At 47.2% G+C, this 17,676-nt stretch overlaps 1 protein-coding gene across 1 annotated transcript in view; it reads right to left on the bottom strand.

Moving 5' to 3' along the window:
- Positions 1-17,676, bottom strand: part of LOC309545909 (bromodomain and WD repeat-containing protein 1-like) — a 348,182-nt gene that overhangs the window by 32,713 nt on the left and 297,793 nt on the right. The window contains exon 34 of the mRNA XM_082245330.1: positions 5,725-5,763. Coding sequence (XP_082101456.1) covers positions 5,725-5,763 — 39 coding nt within the window. The remainder of the gene's footprint in view (positions 1-5,724; positions 5,764-17,676) is intronic.

Here is a 17,676-nt window from a genome sequence, read left to right on the forward strand (position 1 = left end):
AATGCACCTACACTGTGATAGTCTCAGAGGTCCGTTTAAAGCGCAGAGAGCATCATGAAGAACAAGGAACACACCAGGCAGGTCCGAGATACTGTTGTGGAGAAGTTTAAAGCCGGATTAGGATACAAAAAGATTTCCCAAGCTTTAAACATCCCAAGGAGCACAGTGCCAGCGATAATATTGAAATGGAAGGAGTATCAGATCACTGCAAATCTACGAAGACCTGGCCGTCCCTCTAAACTTTCAGCTCATACAAGGAGAAGACTGATCAGAGATGCAGCCAAGAGGCCCATGATCACTCTGGATGAACTGCAGAGATCTACAGCTGAGGTGGGAGACTCTGTCCATAGGACAACAATCAGTCGTATACTGCACAAATCTGGCCTTTATGGAAGAATGGCAAGAAGAAAGACATTTCTTAAAGATATCCATAAAAAGTGTCGTTTAAAGTTTGCCACAAGCCACCTGGGAGACACACCAAACATGTGGAAGAAGGTGCTCTGGTCAGATGAAACCAAAATCGAACTTTTTGGCAACAATACAAAACGTTATGTTTGGCATAAAAGCAACACAGCTCATCACCCTGAACACACCATCCCCACTGTCAAACATGGTGGTGGCAGCATCATGGTTTGGGCCTGCTTTTCTTCAGCAGGGACAGGGAAGATGGTTAAAATTGATGGGAAGTTGGATGGAGCCAAATACAGGATCATTCTGGAAGAAAACCTGATGGAGTCTGCAAAAGACCTGAGACTGGGACGGAGATTTGTCTTCCAACAAGACCATGATCTAAAACATAAAGCAAAATCTACAATGGAATGGTTCACAAATAAACATATCCAGGTGTTAGAATGGCCAAGTCAAAGTCCAGACCTGAATTCAATCGAGAATCTGTGGAAAGAACTGAAAACTGCTGTCCACAAACGCTCTCCATCCAACCTCACTGAGCTCGAGCTGTTTTGCAAGGAGGAATGGGCAAAAATTTCAGTCTCTCGATGTGCAAAACTGATAGAGACATACCCCAAGCGACTTACAGCTGTAATCACAGCAAAAGGTGGCGCTACAAAGTATTAACTTAAGGGGGCTGAATAATTTTGCACGCCCAATTTTCAGTTTTTTATTTGTTAAAAAAGTTTGAAATATCCAATAAATTTAGTTCCACTTCATGATTGTATCCCACTTGTTGATTCTCAAAAAATTACAGTTTTAAATCTTTATGTTTGAAGCCTGAAATGTGGCAAAAGGTCGCAAAGTTCAACGGGGCCGAATACTTTCGCAAGGCACTGTATCTTACTAGCTAAAGGTAACAAAAAAAGAAAAAAAGGTAATTGGGGGTTTAAGTACACTTTTAATGGTTAAATCCAACTTTCTCTTTAAGGCTCAATGCATATAGGGGATTTGAAGCATCCAACGTAAACTTTGGGTATATTTCCACACTCAAGAGAGACAGTTGTAAGGTACAGCAGCCCACACTGAATAGCTCTACGGAAGCTGTATCTGGATAGATGCTGTGCTTGCATAAACTCGTGCACAGGAGTAAATCCAGGAACGCACAAAAGCCATGCTCTCGGATTTACATCTGTGTGCGAGTTTACACAAGCATAATGTATACTTGCATATAGCTATTCATTACTGTGGGCAGCTGTATATTACAGCTGTCTCTTCTAGGTGCAGAAATAGGTCAGATACCTCAACCTGCCGTGTTCATGATGCCTAAAAATTTAATTTTTGACTTACCGTAAAATCCATTTCTCTGATGTTCATGGACAGCTCCTGATCTTCTTGACCATTGGGTTATACTGCCCCCTAGAGGAGTAGGACACTAGGCAGAAAAAAAGTCTGCATCGAAGACCAAGTGGCCCTCTTGCAAACCTGCATCACTGACGCCTGATGATGGAAGGCCCAGGAGGCACTGAGCGCCTGAGTAAAACGCGCCTTAATAGGGAAAGGAGGAATCTGACCCTTGATAGAGTAGGCCTGAACCACTGTCTGATCCATCTGGAAATGGTTGCAGAGGAAGCGGATAACCCTTTCCGATGTCCATCCATGAGCACAAATAGTGAGTCTGATTTCCTAAAAGACTCCGTAGCTGCCAGGTACACCCTAATCGCCCGGACCACATTCAAGGCATGCAAAGCAATTTCCTTCGGATGCTTTGGCTTGGGACACAGGGAAGGCAACACAATGTCTTCATTCAAATGAAAATCAGAAACAATCTTTGGAAGGGACGACAGACAGGGGCGAAGAACCAACTTATTTCTGTGAACCACCAAGTAAGGTGGACAGGATAACGCCGCCAATTCCGACACCCTGCGTGCAGAGGTCAAAGCCACCAAAAAGGTATGCGTCAGGGAGTGTGTGGCCAAAGGTCGTTGGAAAAAGCTGACACCTGGCCCTTGATGGTACTCAAGGCCAATTTTTTTTCAACCGCCCAATGAAGGTCAACATCCAAGCCACCAAAAAAGAACGAGGATAAACCCCAAGTGACGTACGTCTTCCTAGAAGTAGATTTCCTAGCTTTTAATAGCGGTGAAATCACAGACAAACTTCTATCCTTCAGTACCTGGTATTCAACAGCCAAGCTATAAAAGCCAGCGATCGTAAAGCAGGATGGAAGATTGGTCCTTGGGACAGTAGATCCTCCATGAGAGGAAGCTTCCAAGGAACGTCGGCGACCAGCCGCACTAGATTGGCGTACCAAGCTCGGCGAGGGCAGTCTGGAGCCACTAAAATGACCGAAACCCCTTCTGCCTTGACCCTCCTGAGTAGACGTCTTGGCAGAAGCTTGAGATGAGGGAAGGCGTAAATCAGACGATACTGACCCCACGGGGCCACCAGAGCCTCTGTGGCGTCCACCAAAGGATCCCGTGACCGAGCTACAAACCTCTGCATCTTTCTGTTGAGCCGAGACGTCAACAGATCCACCTTGGGAATGCCCTACCAGAGACACAACTGATGAAACACCGCCGGATGAAGGGACCACTCCCCTTGGTCCAACGCCTGCCAACTGAGGTAATCTGCCTGCCAGTTTTCCACTCCGGGAAGGTGTATGGCGGAGAGGGCTGGAACAAACCGTTCTGCCCACCTTAGAACGCTGGCTACCTCCAGAGCTGCCAGGACACTTCTCGTGCCCCCCTGGTGATTGACATAAGCCAAAGCCGTGGCATTGTCCGATTGAAGGCACATTGGATATCCGTGAAGACAATCCATCCAATGTTCCAGGCACAGTCTGATCGCTCGGCGATTGATCGGTAGTATGGACTCTTCCAGTGTCCAGACCCCCTGAGCAGAATGTTTGCCGAGGGCACCTCCCCAGCTGGACAGGCTGGCAACCGTGGTGACCACTGTCCGAATCAAATGGAGGAAGGATTTGCCCAGCCGAAGCACTGGAGAACGCAGCCACCATATCAGGGACTCATTCGTACCCCAGCTCAGCCAGATCGGATTGTCCAGAGACTGCAAATTCTTGTCCCATTTGCCCAGAATCTCCCTTTGCAGGGACTTTGTATGGACCTGTACAAACCGAACCACCTTGAAGGTAGTCACCATCAGGCCCAGCAACCGCATGCAAGTCTGGAGGAATAATAATCTGCTGGAAAGCAGGAGACGAATTGCAGCCTGCAGTTTCTGGAATTTGTCTGAAGAAAGTAGCACTCTGGCTAAGGCCGAGTCCAGAGTCAGACCCAGCTAGTCCAAGCTAGTCCAGCTTTGTGGACAGAGAACAGAGTAGACCTACTGATAATTTAGAATCCAGCTGAACTCCCTCAGAGTTCGTATGGTGATCTCCAGGTTTTCCACCAGAGCAGGAGACTCCACTCGCAGAAGAAGGTGGTCCAAGTAGCCCAGTACCGCGATCCCCCGTTGGCGTAACAATACTAGCACGGGGGATAACATTTTTGTAAATACCCGAGGAGCCCCTGTCAGCCTGGCAAGACACAGACCTAACCTCTCTCAGGAATGCCCTGTGTGTCACTTCTACCCAGGTACATTTTACCATTTACTCTGGCACCGTCCCCGAATCCAGGCCTACTGGCAACAGACTGTGGCCTTCCTGCACGACACTATGGGATCCCCCCTTCAGCTAGACCCCAAGCAATGCTTACTGGGTATATACCTAGAGTAAATTCACGAAAATCTTTCTACAACACACACTCTTTGTAGCTAGGAAGTTGGTGGCTAGACAGTGGATGAGGGAGAACCCCCCAGATTTTCAACACTGGTTGAAAGAAGTTAACTCTGTTTTGCCGTACCATAGAATCATGTATAAGAAACGGGGATGTCCCACTAAACCTAATAAGATCTTGGACAGATGGCTCCAGCACTCAGCCACATGTAGCTAATAGTCTCATCTAGGCTGCTCTGTATGTGTACCGTGCTTTATTAGACTATTGCCCATATTGTTCTCTCCCTCTGCATTCTGTAACCTGTTCTCCTTTCTGTTTGCACTGTAACAAATGTTCTTGTTTAAGTTTGGATTTCTATCTGTAATATGTTGGTTTAATTCTTCACAATAAAATCGGTTTAAAAAAAAAAAAAAATACCAGAGGAGCAGAGGTGAGACCAAAGGGTAACGCCACAAACTGATAATGCTCCCTTCCCACGGCAAAGCGGAGGAAGTGCTGGTGACTGGCAGATATTGGAACGTGAAGATAAGCGTCCTTGATGTCGATAGAGGCCAGAAAATCCCCCTGATGCAGGGAAGCCAACACCGTGAAAATGGATTCCATTCTGAACTTCTGCACTCGTACAAAGCAGTTCAGCGCCTTGAGGTCCAGAATTGGATGCACCTTGCCTTCCTTCCTGGGAACTGTAAACAGGTTTGAGAAAAACCCCTGAAAATGTTCCGATGTCGGAACCAGGACAATAATCCCTTGAAGTAACAGGTCTTGCACTGCCCCAAAAGACCCTGTAAGCGGACAGGTGCCAGTTGGAAGAAAATAACCTTTCTGGAGAGTAAGAACAAAACTCGATTTTGTAGCCTGGACTGTATGACTTTGTGGACCCACTTGTCTTGAACCAGGGAAGTCCACCGGTCTGGAAATCAGCGAAGACGTCCCCCCCACCCCCGATACAGGTGAGGGCGCACCGTGATGCTGAAGGAGCCTTGTCTGCGGGTCTGGATAAGCCCGCTCTAGACTTACCAGTTCAAGTTAATTTGGACCCACCAGAGAAGGCCCTGAAAGGCTTTGATCCCTTGTCAGTCGACCCTGAAGGACGAAAAAACATATGAGCTGAGGATAGCCCATGTTTACGACGAGGGTCCTTGCTCCTAGTAGCCTACGGAAGAATGGTACTTTTTCCCCTGTTAGGCCCTTAATAATGTCATCCAGGGTAGCTCCAAACAGGCGATCCCCTTAAAAAGGGAGATCAATCAAGGTTTTTCTTCTTTTTTTTTTTTTATGTCTGGTCCACAGAAAATAAGAAATATATCTAAAAATAAAAAATTGCTAGGACCAGTGATCCCAGCAAGGAACTAGGTCCTTACTACTGACTAGGGAGAATAAAAACTGAGTACCTACAGCAGAGAGAGGGAGTATACCCCCTGGGACTGTCCATAGGCAAATCCAGACTTTTTTTCTGCCGTGTGTCCTACTCCTGTTGAGGGCAGTATGACCCAAAAGGTTTAGAAGATCTGGAGTGGTGTCCGTCAATGAATGAAAGAGAAAGTAGAGCAACTGAAGGTTTATTTTCTCCTGTTAACGATCATTGCTCTATAAAACTTACTGTGTTTCCTGATGATCTAGGTTGATCAACTTGATTTTCCTGAAAAATACACAAGAAAAAGATAGTCGGCTATGTATACTTCCAACAAAATAATAAACTGTTACCAGACTGCTTAAAAAAATGTTACCCCCCACATTTCATATTCCTGATATGTGCCTGTACCATGTACTTGTATTTAAAAAGTAACCTGTTCTCTTTGTATTGCTTCCATTGTGTGAAATACCCGGTGTTCCTGCCAGTTCCCACTGCTTTCCTATTAAAAACTGACCCTACTAGACATGAGAGCACCTTCATCCTAGCATGATCTCTGGCTGTGTTTGTGAACATTAGTATCAGCTGGTTCAGTCTCAACTGATGGCTTATAAATAGGTGTCTCATTACCAAGGTGTCACACAAGAAACACCTCATATTGGGTAAAAGCAAAGAGCTCTCTCAAGACCATTGCAACCTTATTGTTGCAAAACATACTGATGACATTGGTTACAGAAGGATTTCGAAACTTCTGAATGTTCCAGTGAGCACTATTCATCAATTAACTATAAACTAGTAGGAGACTCCGCTCCCAGAAGAAGGTGGTCCAAGTAGCCCAGTATTGCAATCCCCCGTTGGCGTAACAATGCTAGCACCGGGGCTAACATTTTTGTAAATACCCGAGGAGCAGAGCCAGGGTAACGCCACAAACTGATAAAAGCAGATGGCTCCAGCACTCAGCCACATGTAGCTAATAGTCTCATCTAGGCTGCTCTGTATGTGTACCGTGCTTTATTAGACTATTGCCCATATTGTTCTCTCCCTCTGCATTCTGTAACCTGTTCTCCTTTCTGTTTGCACTGTAACAAATGTTCTTGTTTAAGTTTGGATTTCTATCTGTAATATGTTGGTTTAATTCTTCACAATAAAATCCGTTTAAAAAAAAAAAAATACCAGAGGAGCAGAGGTGAGACCAAAGGGTAACGCCACAAACTGATAATGCTCCCCTCCCACAACAAAGCGGAGGAAGTGCTGGTGACTGGCACATATTGGAATGTGAAGATAAGCGTCCTTGATGTCGATAGAGGCCAGAAAATCACCCTGATGCAGGGAAGCCAACATCGTGCAAATGGATTCCATTCTGAACTTCTGCACTCGTACAAAGCAGTTCAGCGCCTTGAGGTCCAGAATGTGACTTTGTGAACCCACTTGTCTTGTACCAGGGAAGTCCACGGGTCTGGAAATCAGCAAAGACGTCCCCCACCCCCGATATGGGTGAGGGCACACCTTCATGCTGAAGAAGCCTTGTCCGCAGGGCTGGATAAGCCCGCTCTAGACTTACCAGACCAAGTTAATTTGGACCCACCAGAGGAGGCCCGGAAAGGCTTTGATCCCTTGTCAGTCGACCCTAAAGGACGAAAACGTATGAGCCGAGAAAGATAGCCCACGTTTACGACGAGGGTCTTTGCCCCTAGTAGCCTACGGAAGAAAGGTACTTTTTCCCCTGTGAGACCCTTAATGTCATCGAGGGTTGCTCCAAAAAGGCGATCCCCTTAAAAAGGGAGATCAATCAAGGTTTTTTTTTTTGTTTTTTTTAAGTCCGGTCCACAGACCAGCATTTGAGCCAAAAATTAGGCAAAGGACCACTGCAAAAACCGAGAGCCTAGCGACTAGGGGAGCCGCATCCAAAGAGGCATCACAGATAAACTGCAGCCCTTGGACCATCTGGTCCGCCTGCTCAGTAATGGCAGGGAGGAGCTGCTCCCGTCCAGGTCACGGTGTAAAAGCTTAGCCCACTCGGTCAGAGTTCGCGACACCGGTGCAATGGTAAATATCGGCCTCAGTGCCGAACCAGTCAGGGTGTGCATATTGCTGGCCACAGCCTCCGCCTTCCTGTCAGCCGGGTCCTTAAAAGGTCGGGGACTCTTCAACCGGAATCATGGTTGTTCCGTTCAATCTGGAGACCGGTGGGTCCACCATTGGTGGTACAGTCCACTTCTTAGGAAGGGACTTCTCATAGGGGTAACGCATAGCAAATCGTTTAGGGACCACAAGGGGACGTTTTGGACGTTCCTACTCTAGCGACAATTCTGTCAAAATAGAAGGGGAAAGGAAAAACCTTTGCCGCTCTGGATGGCTTGTGAGTGCCAAAGGGAACCTGCGCCTCCGTTGCATCCTCCATTTTTAAGGTCTTACGCACAGATACAATCAGTGCATCCACCAGCGCCTTTTCGTGCATGGCTACAGGAGTGGAGGAATCGTCCTCACTATCTGAGAACACAGAGCGCATGGTCGCAGACCCAGCAGATGACCCACGTCCGCAGCAGCCAAATTAGATTCAGGATCTGAGGAGACAGGTGAGGCAGGGGCGCTTTTTGCTAGCTCGTCGCCCAAAAACCACCTCCACCCGGGACACAAAAAACTCCAGGACCGCGGTCAATACATCGATGGATGATTCGGACCCAGAGGGCCCCGCAGCCCAAAAAAAAAATGTGCAAAAACACTGCTAAGGGACAGACAACCCCCACCGCTCCAGCAGCACTATTCATTCGCCAGTAACAGAGCACCTAATCGATTCTCAGCAGAGAGGGCGAGGACTCCACCAGACTCACCACCCAGCAGAAACAGGCACCTGCAGCCACCAGGATAATCTGCACTCCACATGTGGCAATCAGGAAGAAAAAAGGTCTAGGAGTCAGCACCAGGGGATGAGGAGGGGCTCCCACCTCCGAAATCGCAGCCTATAGGGCTCAACTGTCACGGTCGCCGCTATTTTCAATGGCAAACTGCCGGACTACACAAACAGGCCGCCGTGCATTGAGCGCACAGGCAAAAAGAAAATGGCGGACCCAAAACCCAGGAAAGCGGAACAGGCAGGAAGGGGGGCCCTGGCAGGAGCCCACACCAAGTACAGCCCCCCCTCCCCACAGCCGATTGCCCGGTCACCGGCGGCGCGCACCCCCCCCCCAACCTATATCGCCAGCACAGCACCCTGTCCCCACCCCGGGCGGTGGACCAGGTCACCCCACAGCCCCACCGTCAGTGGAGAGATGGCCCACAGGGACCACCCCAGATGGATAAGGGACGTGCCTAACAGGAAGGAGGAGAACCCGGGGGTCCGACCGTCCCATGGAGGGGCCCACATCCACCCCACAACCCTCCAGGGGGAGGGCAGTCACTTACCATATCAGGCGGGCACGGCTAAAGACAGAACCTCCTCGCCATTGAAATGGGGAGGCTGTCGGCCAGGAGGAACGCTGCAACTCGAGCCAAGACCCAGTCGCATGCGACCTCGCGAGACGTTCAACTCGCAGGCCAGCCCCCCCGTCTGGTGGGGCTATGTCACGGCAGACCTAGCGCGGAGCAGTGGTCCGTGTGCATTTGCTGGCCAGACTGGGGTGACCACTGGATCTAGATTATCCAGCCCGTCGCCTAATCCGGCAGTTGATTGCAGATCTCACATGAAAAAAAATATAAAGTAAACCCCTATCCATTGCGGGGGTTACTTTCCAAACCCAGCCGCGAAAAGTGAAAATCCGCGAAATAGAAAAACCCTATTAAATGCATTGTAGGCATGTTTTTTTTTTACTGTCACTGTACGTGTAAAAGCATTTTAAGGTCTTTAAACACACTTTTAAAACAATAGAAACTCATTTTAACACATAAAAAATACTGAGAGACCTAGCAAGGGCTATGGAAAACACAAAAATTTCATTTTTAATGATTTATATAGTAAAATAACATTACAAAAAAAACCTGCAATATACCGGGACCGCAAAAACTGAACCGTGATGGAGGGGGGGTTTACTGTATATCCAAAAAGAAAAAATTGCCAGGACCAGTGATCCCAGCAAGGAACTAGGAGTACCTACAGCAGAGAGAGGGAGTATACCCCCTGGGACTGTCCATAGGCATATCCAGACCTTTTTTCTGCCTAGTGTCCTACGCCTGTTGGGGGCAGTATGACCCAAAAGGTTTAGAAGATCAGGAGCGGTGTCCATCAATGAATGAAAGAGAAAGTAGAGCAACTTAAGGTTTATTTTCTCCTGTTAAAGATTATAGATCTACAAAAAAAACTTACTGTGTTTCCTGATGATCTAGGTTGATCAACTCTATTTTCCTGAAAAATACACAAGAAACAGATAGTGGGCTGCTATGAATACTTCCAACAAAATAATAAACTGTTACCATACTGCTTAAAAAAATGTTACCCCCCACATTTCATATTCCTGATATATGCCTGTACCATGTACTTGTATTTAAAAGTAACCTGTTTTCTTTGTATTGCTTCCATTGTGTACCCGGTGTTCCTGCCAGTCCCCTCTGCTTTCCTATTAAAAACCTGACCCTACTACAGGGAGTGCAGAATTATTAGGCAAATTAGTATTTTGACCACATCATCCTCTTTATGCATGTTGTCTTACTCCAAGCTATATAGGGTCGAAAGCCTACTACCAATTAAGCATATTAGGTGATGTGCATCTCTGTAATGAGAAGGGGTGTGGTCTAATGACATCAACACCCTATATCAGGTGTGCATAATTATTAGGCAACTTCCTTTCCTTGGGCAAAATGGGTCAAAAGAAGGACTTGACAGGCTCAGAAAAGTCAAAAATAGTGAGATATCTTGCAGAGGGATGCAGCACTCTTAAAATTGCAAAGCTTCTGAAGCGTGATCATCGAACAATCAAGCATTTCATTCAAAATAGTCAACAGGGTCGCAAGAAGCGTGTGGAAAAACCAAGGCGCAAAATAACAGCCCATGAACTGAGAAAAGTCAAGCGTGCAGCTGCCAAGATGCCACTTGCCACCAGTTTGGCCATATTTCAGAGCTGCAACATCACTGGAGTGCCCAAAAACACAAGGTGTGCAATAATCAGAGACATGGCCAAGGTAAGAAAGGCTGAAAGACGACCACCACTAAACAAGACACACAAGCTGAAACGTTAAGACTGGGCCAAGAAATATCTCAAGACTGATTTTTCAAAGGTTTTATGGACTGATGAAATGAGAGTGAGTCTTGATGGGCCCGTGGCTGGATTGGTAAAGGGCAGAGAGCTCCAGTCCAACTCAGACGCCAGCAAGGTGGATGTGAAGTACTGGTTTGGGCTGGTATCATCAAAGATGAGCTTGTGGGGCCTTTTCGGGTTGAGGATGGAGTCAAGCTCAACTCCCAGTCCTACTGCCAGTTTCTGGAAGACACCTTCTTCAAGCAGTGGTACAGGAAGAAGTCTGCATCCTTCAAGAAAAACATGATTTTCATGCAGGACAATGCTCCATCACACGCGTCCAAGTACTTCACAGCGTGGCTGGCAAGAAAGGGTATAAAAGAAGAAAAGCTAATGACATGGCCTCCTTGTTCACCTGATCTGAACCCCATTGAGAACCTGTGGTCCATCATCAAATGTGAGATTTACAAGGAGGGAAAACAGTACACCTCTCTGAACAGTGTCTGGGAGGCTGTGGTTGCTGCTGCACGCAATGTTGATGGTGAACAGATCAAAACACTGACAGAATCCATGGATGGCAGGCTTTTGAGTGTCCTTGCAAATAAAGGTGGCTATATTGGTCACTGATTTGTTTTTGTTTTGTTTTTGAATGTCAGAAATGTATATTTGTGAATGTTGGGATGTAATACTGGTTTCACTGGTAAAAATAAATAATTGAAATGGGTATACTGTATATTTGATTTTTGTTAAGTTGCCTAATAATTGTGCACAGTAATAGTCACCTGCACACACAGATATCCCCCTAAAATAGCTAAAACTTAAAACATACTCAGGTTTGATATTAATGAGTTTTTTGGGTTCATTGAGAACATGGTTGTTGTTCAATAATAAAATTAATCCTCAAAAATACTGATTTGCCTAATAATTCTGCACTCCCTGTAGACATGAGAGCACCTTCATCCTAGTATGATCCCTGGCTGTGTTTGTGAACATTAGTATCAGCTGGTTCAGTCTCAACTGATGGCCTATAAAAAGGTGTCATTACCAAGGCGTCACACAAGAAACATCTCATATTGGGTAAGAGCTCTCTCAAGACCATTGCAACCTTATTGTTGCAAAACATACTGACGACAATGGTTACAGAAGGATTTCTAAACTTCTGAATGTTCCAGTGAGCACTATTGGGGCCATAATCCGGAAGTGGAAAGATCATAATTTAACTATAAACTAGCCACGACCAGGTGCTCCTCACAATATTTCAGAAAGTTAAAAGAATTAGCAGAAGAGTTGTCCAAGAGCCAAGGACCACTTGTGGAGAGCTTCAGAAAAACCTGCAATTAGCAGGTACAATTGTTTCAAAGAAAACAATAAGTAATCCACTTAACTGCTGCAAGTTTGCAGCAAAATATTTAGATAAGCCTGTGAAGTACTGGGAGAATATAGTCTGGTCAGATGAGACCAAAATTGAACTCTTTGGATGCCATAATACACACCATGATTGGAGGTCAAATAGCACTGCACATCACCCCAAAAACACCATAACAACTGTGAAGTTTGGAGGTGGGAACATCATGGTGTGGGGCCGTTTTCAGTATACGGTACTGGCAAACTTCTTATTGAAGGAATTGAAGCAATTGTAGGAAAAAAACTTTCCCAATTTTATGTCCCGGTAAACTTTGGCCCCACACATCTTGTCTGCCTTGCCATCCGCCATGTCTTGCTGGACTGGACTTCACAGGTGGCAAGATGAAATACTCGCTCCCAGTCATTGCGAAGGACATTACTGTCTGCTTTTAATACATTTGTGGCTATTCTACGTACATTTCTGCCAACATGTAGGTGAAATTGTATATCAAACTAGATAATAAAATATATACATGTGGATATTAGGTTTCTACAATTACAATTACAAAAATATACACCCCTGAGGAAAGAATGAACTTCTGAAAAGCGTTGGGTGTTCTTTTGTCTATTCTGTTATGGTGTACCTATTACAGTACCCAGAGTTATTCATACAGATCTATGGATGTTAGTCTATGCCATGTTGGACCTTTTTGGAGCATTATATATTAGCTACGGTTGCTGTATTTTCTTTAACTCATTGTGAATAAAAAGTGTATGATTTTATATAATCGGTTTACATTCGATTTCTTCATTTGGCTGTCACAACATAGGCCAGTAAAGTCCCTTGGGGGTACTTCTCCAAATATCATTGAAGGAAGGATGAATGAAAAAAACTGTACCAAGACATTCTTGATAAAATATCTGCTGCTATCTACCAGGATGATGAAGATGAAACAAGGGTGGACATTTCAGCAAGACAAAAATCCCAAATACAAACCCAAGGAAACTCAACTGGTTTCAAAGAAAGAAAATAAAGGTGCTAGAATGGCCCAGCCAATCACCTGACTTGAATCCAATGAAAAATCTATGGAAATAACTAAAGATCAGAGTTCATAGAAGTGGCCCACAAAACCTTCAAGATTTGAAGACTGTGTGGAAGAATGGGCCAAAATCACACCTGAGCAATGCATGCAACTAGTTTCTCCATACAGGAGGACATTACCAACAAAGGATTTTGTACAAAATATTAAATAAAATGGGATCTTTGTCTTACCGTAAAATCCTTTTCTCTGATGTTCATTGACGGACACAGCTCCATATCTTCTTGACCCTAGGGTTTATACTGCTCTCCATAAAAGTAGGACACTAGGCTGAAAAAATTTTGACTACGCCCATAGGGCAGTCCCAGGAGGTATACTCCCCCTTCCTGCTCTAGCTCTTCAGTTTTGTAACAAGCAGTGTAAGAAGAACATATAACCCAATTCAATAGAAGGGTGGGTGCTGTGTCCATCAATGAACATCAGAGAAAAGGATTTTACGGTAAGACAAAAATCCCATTTTCTCTTTCGTTTATTGACACACACAGCTCCATATCTTCTGGAACCTTGGGATGTCCCAAAGCAGTGTCAACATGGCAATAAACATACTTCCCAAACGCTAAAACGTAGCCAACCAGGTAAAACAGGAGCTCAACCAGGAAACAACTGGAGCTCACCTGACAATAAATTACACCCTCAAAGAGGACTAATTCTCTCCAACAGTGGCCTGCAAAAACTTGCGGCCAAAGGCAGCATCGGCAAATGCCAACATATCCACCTTATAAAATTTTGTGAAAGTGTGCACGGATGACCAGGTGGCCATCGCCAGATGACGGAAGGCCCAAGAGGCAGTAATGCGCCTTAACATGGAATGGAGGATCAGGACCTTAATACAAAAGGCCACCGTCTGCCTGATCCATCTGGAAATAGTCGCAGCAGACGCGCCCAACCCCTTATGGGATCCATCCGTAAGGACAAACAGGAAATCAGGAAAATTTTCGGAATGACTAATTTGCTGCCATGTACACCCTGACTGCCTGAATCACACAAAAATAATGTAAGGCAATCTCTTTAGAGTGCTTAGGCTTAGAAGTCAAGGAAAGGTGAACGTCAAGACAGCTGCCAGCTCCGGACACCCTCTGTGTGGAAGAAAAAGCCACCAAGAAGGCTACCTTCTGGGACAATGAAAGCAGATGGATCTTGCAAATATTTTCCAACGGCAGTTACTGAAAAACTGACAGCACCAAGTTGAGACCCAAAGAGGGCAACGGAGAACGTACTGGGGGAGGCAAGGGGCGAACCCCCTGAACAAAGGTGTGAACTACAGAAAGCGTAGCCAAAGGACGAAGCAAGCAAACTGCCAAAGGCCGAACATGGCTCATAATGGTACCCGAGGCCAGATGCTGCTCAACCCCTTTTTGGAGGAAGCCAAACGTGGAGACACCGAAAAGGAGCGGGCGTGAACCCCAAGGGATTCACATCCGCAAAGTACGCTCTTCAAACGCGATGGTATACCTAGAAGTAGATTTACTAGCTTGCAGAGGCGTGGGAATCACCGATTCAGACAACCCTCTAACCTTCAGCACCGACAGCCAAGCCATTAAAGCCAGCGACTGTAAAGCAAGATGGAAGATTGGTGCTTGAGCCAACAGATCTCCTTAAAGAGACGTTTTCCAAGGAGCATCGATGACCGACCGTATTAGATCTGTGTATCAAGACCGGCAAGGCCAGTCTGGCGCCACAAGGATGGCCTCAAGCCTACGCAGGAGTCTTGGCAGAAGTTTATGAACAGGAAAGTCGTATATAAGGTGACACCGGCCCCAAGGAGCCACCAGTGTGTCTGTGACATCGGCCAGAGGATCCCGAGACCGTGCCACAAACCCTAGCACCTTCCTGTTGAGAAAAGAGGCCAACAGGACCAACTTGGGAGTTCCCCACCAAAGACACCACTGAAGAAACACTTCCGAAGGAAAAGTCCAGTATATCGATCGATAGATAGTCTGGATTCTTCCAGAGTCCAGATCCCCTGACCACAATCTGTGTCAAACAACGCCACCCCACTCGGACAGGCTGGCATCCATGGTGACCACCGTCCAGAAGGAAGATTTACTTTGTCGAAGTGCCAAAGAGCGAAGCCACCCGAAGCAGGGATCCTCTCGTTCCCCAGCTCAACAGGATCAGAATGTCTAGAGCAGTGGTTCTTAACCTTGTTGGAGGTACTGAACCCCACCAGCTTCGTATGCGCATTCACCGAACCCTTCTTAATTGGAAAAATAAAATATGATTTTATGAGTCTAGTCTCGGGAGGGGCACTGCCAGAAAATACACTGGGGGGAGGGTCAGGAGGACACACACTGTGGGGGAGGGTAGTGAGGGCACACACCAGTGGAGAGTCAGGAGGCCACACACTGGGTGTCAGGAGGGCACACATCAGTGGTTGGGAGGGCACACACTGGGGGAGCCAGGAGGGCACACACTGGGGGGAGGGGGTTGGGAAGGCAAGCCATGGGGTATCAGGAGGGCACACACTGGGGGGGTTGGGAGGACATACCATGGGGTGTCAAGAGGGAACACACTGGGGGGAGGTGTTGGGAGGGCATACCATGGGGTGTCAGGGGGGCACACACTGGGGGGGGGGGGGGGTTGGGAGGGCATACCATGGGGTGTCAGGAGGACACACACTGGGGGGGAGGTGTTGGGAGGGCATACCATGGGGTATCAGGAGGGCACACACCAGGGGGAATTCACAATGCTTATTGAGCTAAATGAAAAGGACATGCATTTCCATTTGTCAGCTAACAGCACCTCTATGCTAAGCTGCAGTAACTCAGCAGACTTAGCATAGAGGTGCTTGCAAAATAATCCACCATGTACAGCTAGCTGAGCCTACCTCCAGGAACATTCACTCGGCTCCCTCTGCTCAGCTGCTCACATTTCCCTCTTCCAGGCGGGTGCGATCTCCGTGGTCAGGTACATCCCCATCCCGTCCACTCAAGCAGCAAGCAGCCTGCATGAGATAGGCTGGAAACCTGCTGGGGGAGGTGCAGGGGGCAGAGAGTCAAGTGTCTATGTGTAATGGCTGTGAGTCGTCCCCAGTCCCGACCGCAGCTCTGATTTCCCGGGGAGGGGTTGGCCTCACAATCAGTAATATTTTCTCGGGGGGGAGCAATTGCCCTGTTGCCCCCCCCGCCGAACCCCTGAGATTGACTCACCGAACCCCTGGGGTTCGATCGAACCCAGGTTAAGAACCACTGGTCTAGAGAGACTGAGGATTCTCGTTCCACATGCAAGAATCTCTCTTGCAGAGGTCTCGTGTGGACAGATATTGGAACTCGTCCCATGGGAGGAACACCCTGGCTGAGGCCGAGTCCAAAACAGACCCAGATAGTCCAACTAAGTGGACGGAACTAGAGCCAATACCTGGAAATTAAATTTCCAACCGAACTCCAGCAGAGTCCGCACAGTAATCTCCCAGTTGTCCATCAGAACAGTCGGAAACTCTGCTTGCAGATGATAATCATCCAGGTACTCCAGTACCACAATTCCCCGCTGATGCAACAATGCCAACCCTGGGGCCAACACTTGTGAGAGCCCGAGGGGCTGAGGTGAGACCTCTTGATAATGCTCCTTGCCCACGGCCAGCGGAGGAAGTGTGGATGACCGACGTATCGGAAAAAGACTGTAAGCCTTCTTAATATCGATAGAGGCCAGAAGATCACCCTGATGTAGAGATGCCACTACCATACGAATTGACTCCATTTGAAACATATTTACCCGCACAAAGCGGTTCAGAGCTTGAGGCCCAAGATTGGACGTACCTAGCTTTCCTTCCTGACTTGAACAATTACAACTTGTAGTAGCAAGTTTTTTCCCCCCAAGAGACCTAGCAGACGGTCTGGGGATAAAAGCAGGTTGGAAGGAGAGAACCTCTCTGGAGGAGAAGACTGAAAACTTCATCTGGTAGCCGGACCGAATCAGCTTGTGGACCCACTTGTCTTGAATTAAGGAGGTCCAAGGGTCCAGAAGGAAGCGAAGACGTTCTCCGCACCCCAAACACAGGTGATGGCGCCCCTTCGGGCAGAGGAGGACTTGTCTGCAGGTCTGGAAGGACCTGCTCTCAGCATACCAGACCAGGTCCTCATGGAACCTCCGGAGGAGGCCCTTGCAGGGAGGCTTCGAACAGGCAATTCCCCACAAAAGGAAGATCACATAAGGCCTTCTGTAAAGCCTGGTCCGCAGACCAGTATATAAGCCATATCATGCGCCAAAGGATCACTGCTGTCACAAACAGCCCCGAGACTAAGGGAGCCGCATCCAGAGAGGTATCACAGACAAACTGCAACACCTGGACCAAATAGTCTGCCAGCTCTGCAAAGGCAGGTGGAGGCTGTTCCCCCTCCAGATCCCGCCGCAAAAGCTTTGCCCATTCGGGAAAGTCAGGGACACCAATGGTGTGGTGAACACTGGCAAAAGGACTGAACAGGCCACAGAAAACATGTGGCAAACCAAAGTCTTGGCTCTCCGGTCAAAAGGATCTTCTAAAAACCGGAGACTCTGCTATCGGAATTATGGTGACTCATTCAGCCTGGAGAACTGCGAGTCTGCCACAGGTGGGACTGCCCACGTACTCAACAGAGACTCCTCAAGGGATA

This window comes from Pelophylax lessonae (assembly GCF_965119305.1).
Source record: "Pelophylax lessonae genome assembly, chromosome: 2".
NCBI classification, from domain to species: Eukaryota; Metazoa; Chordata; class Amphibia; order Anura; family Ranidae; genus Pelophylax; species Pelophylax lessonae.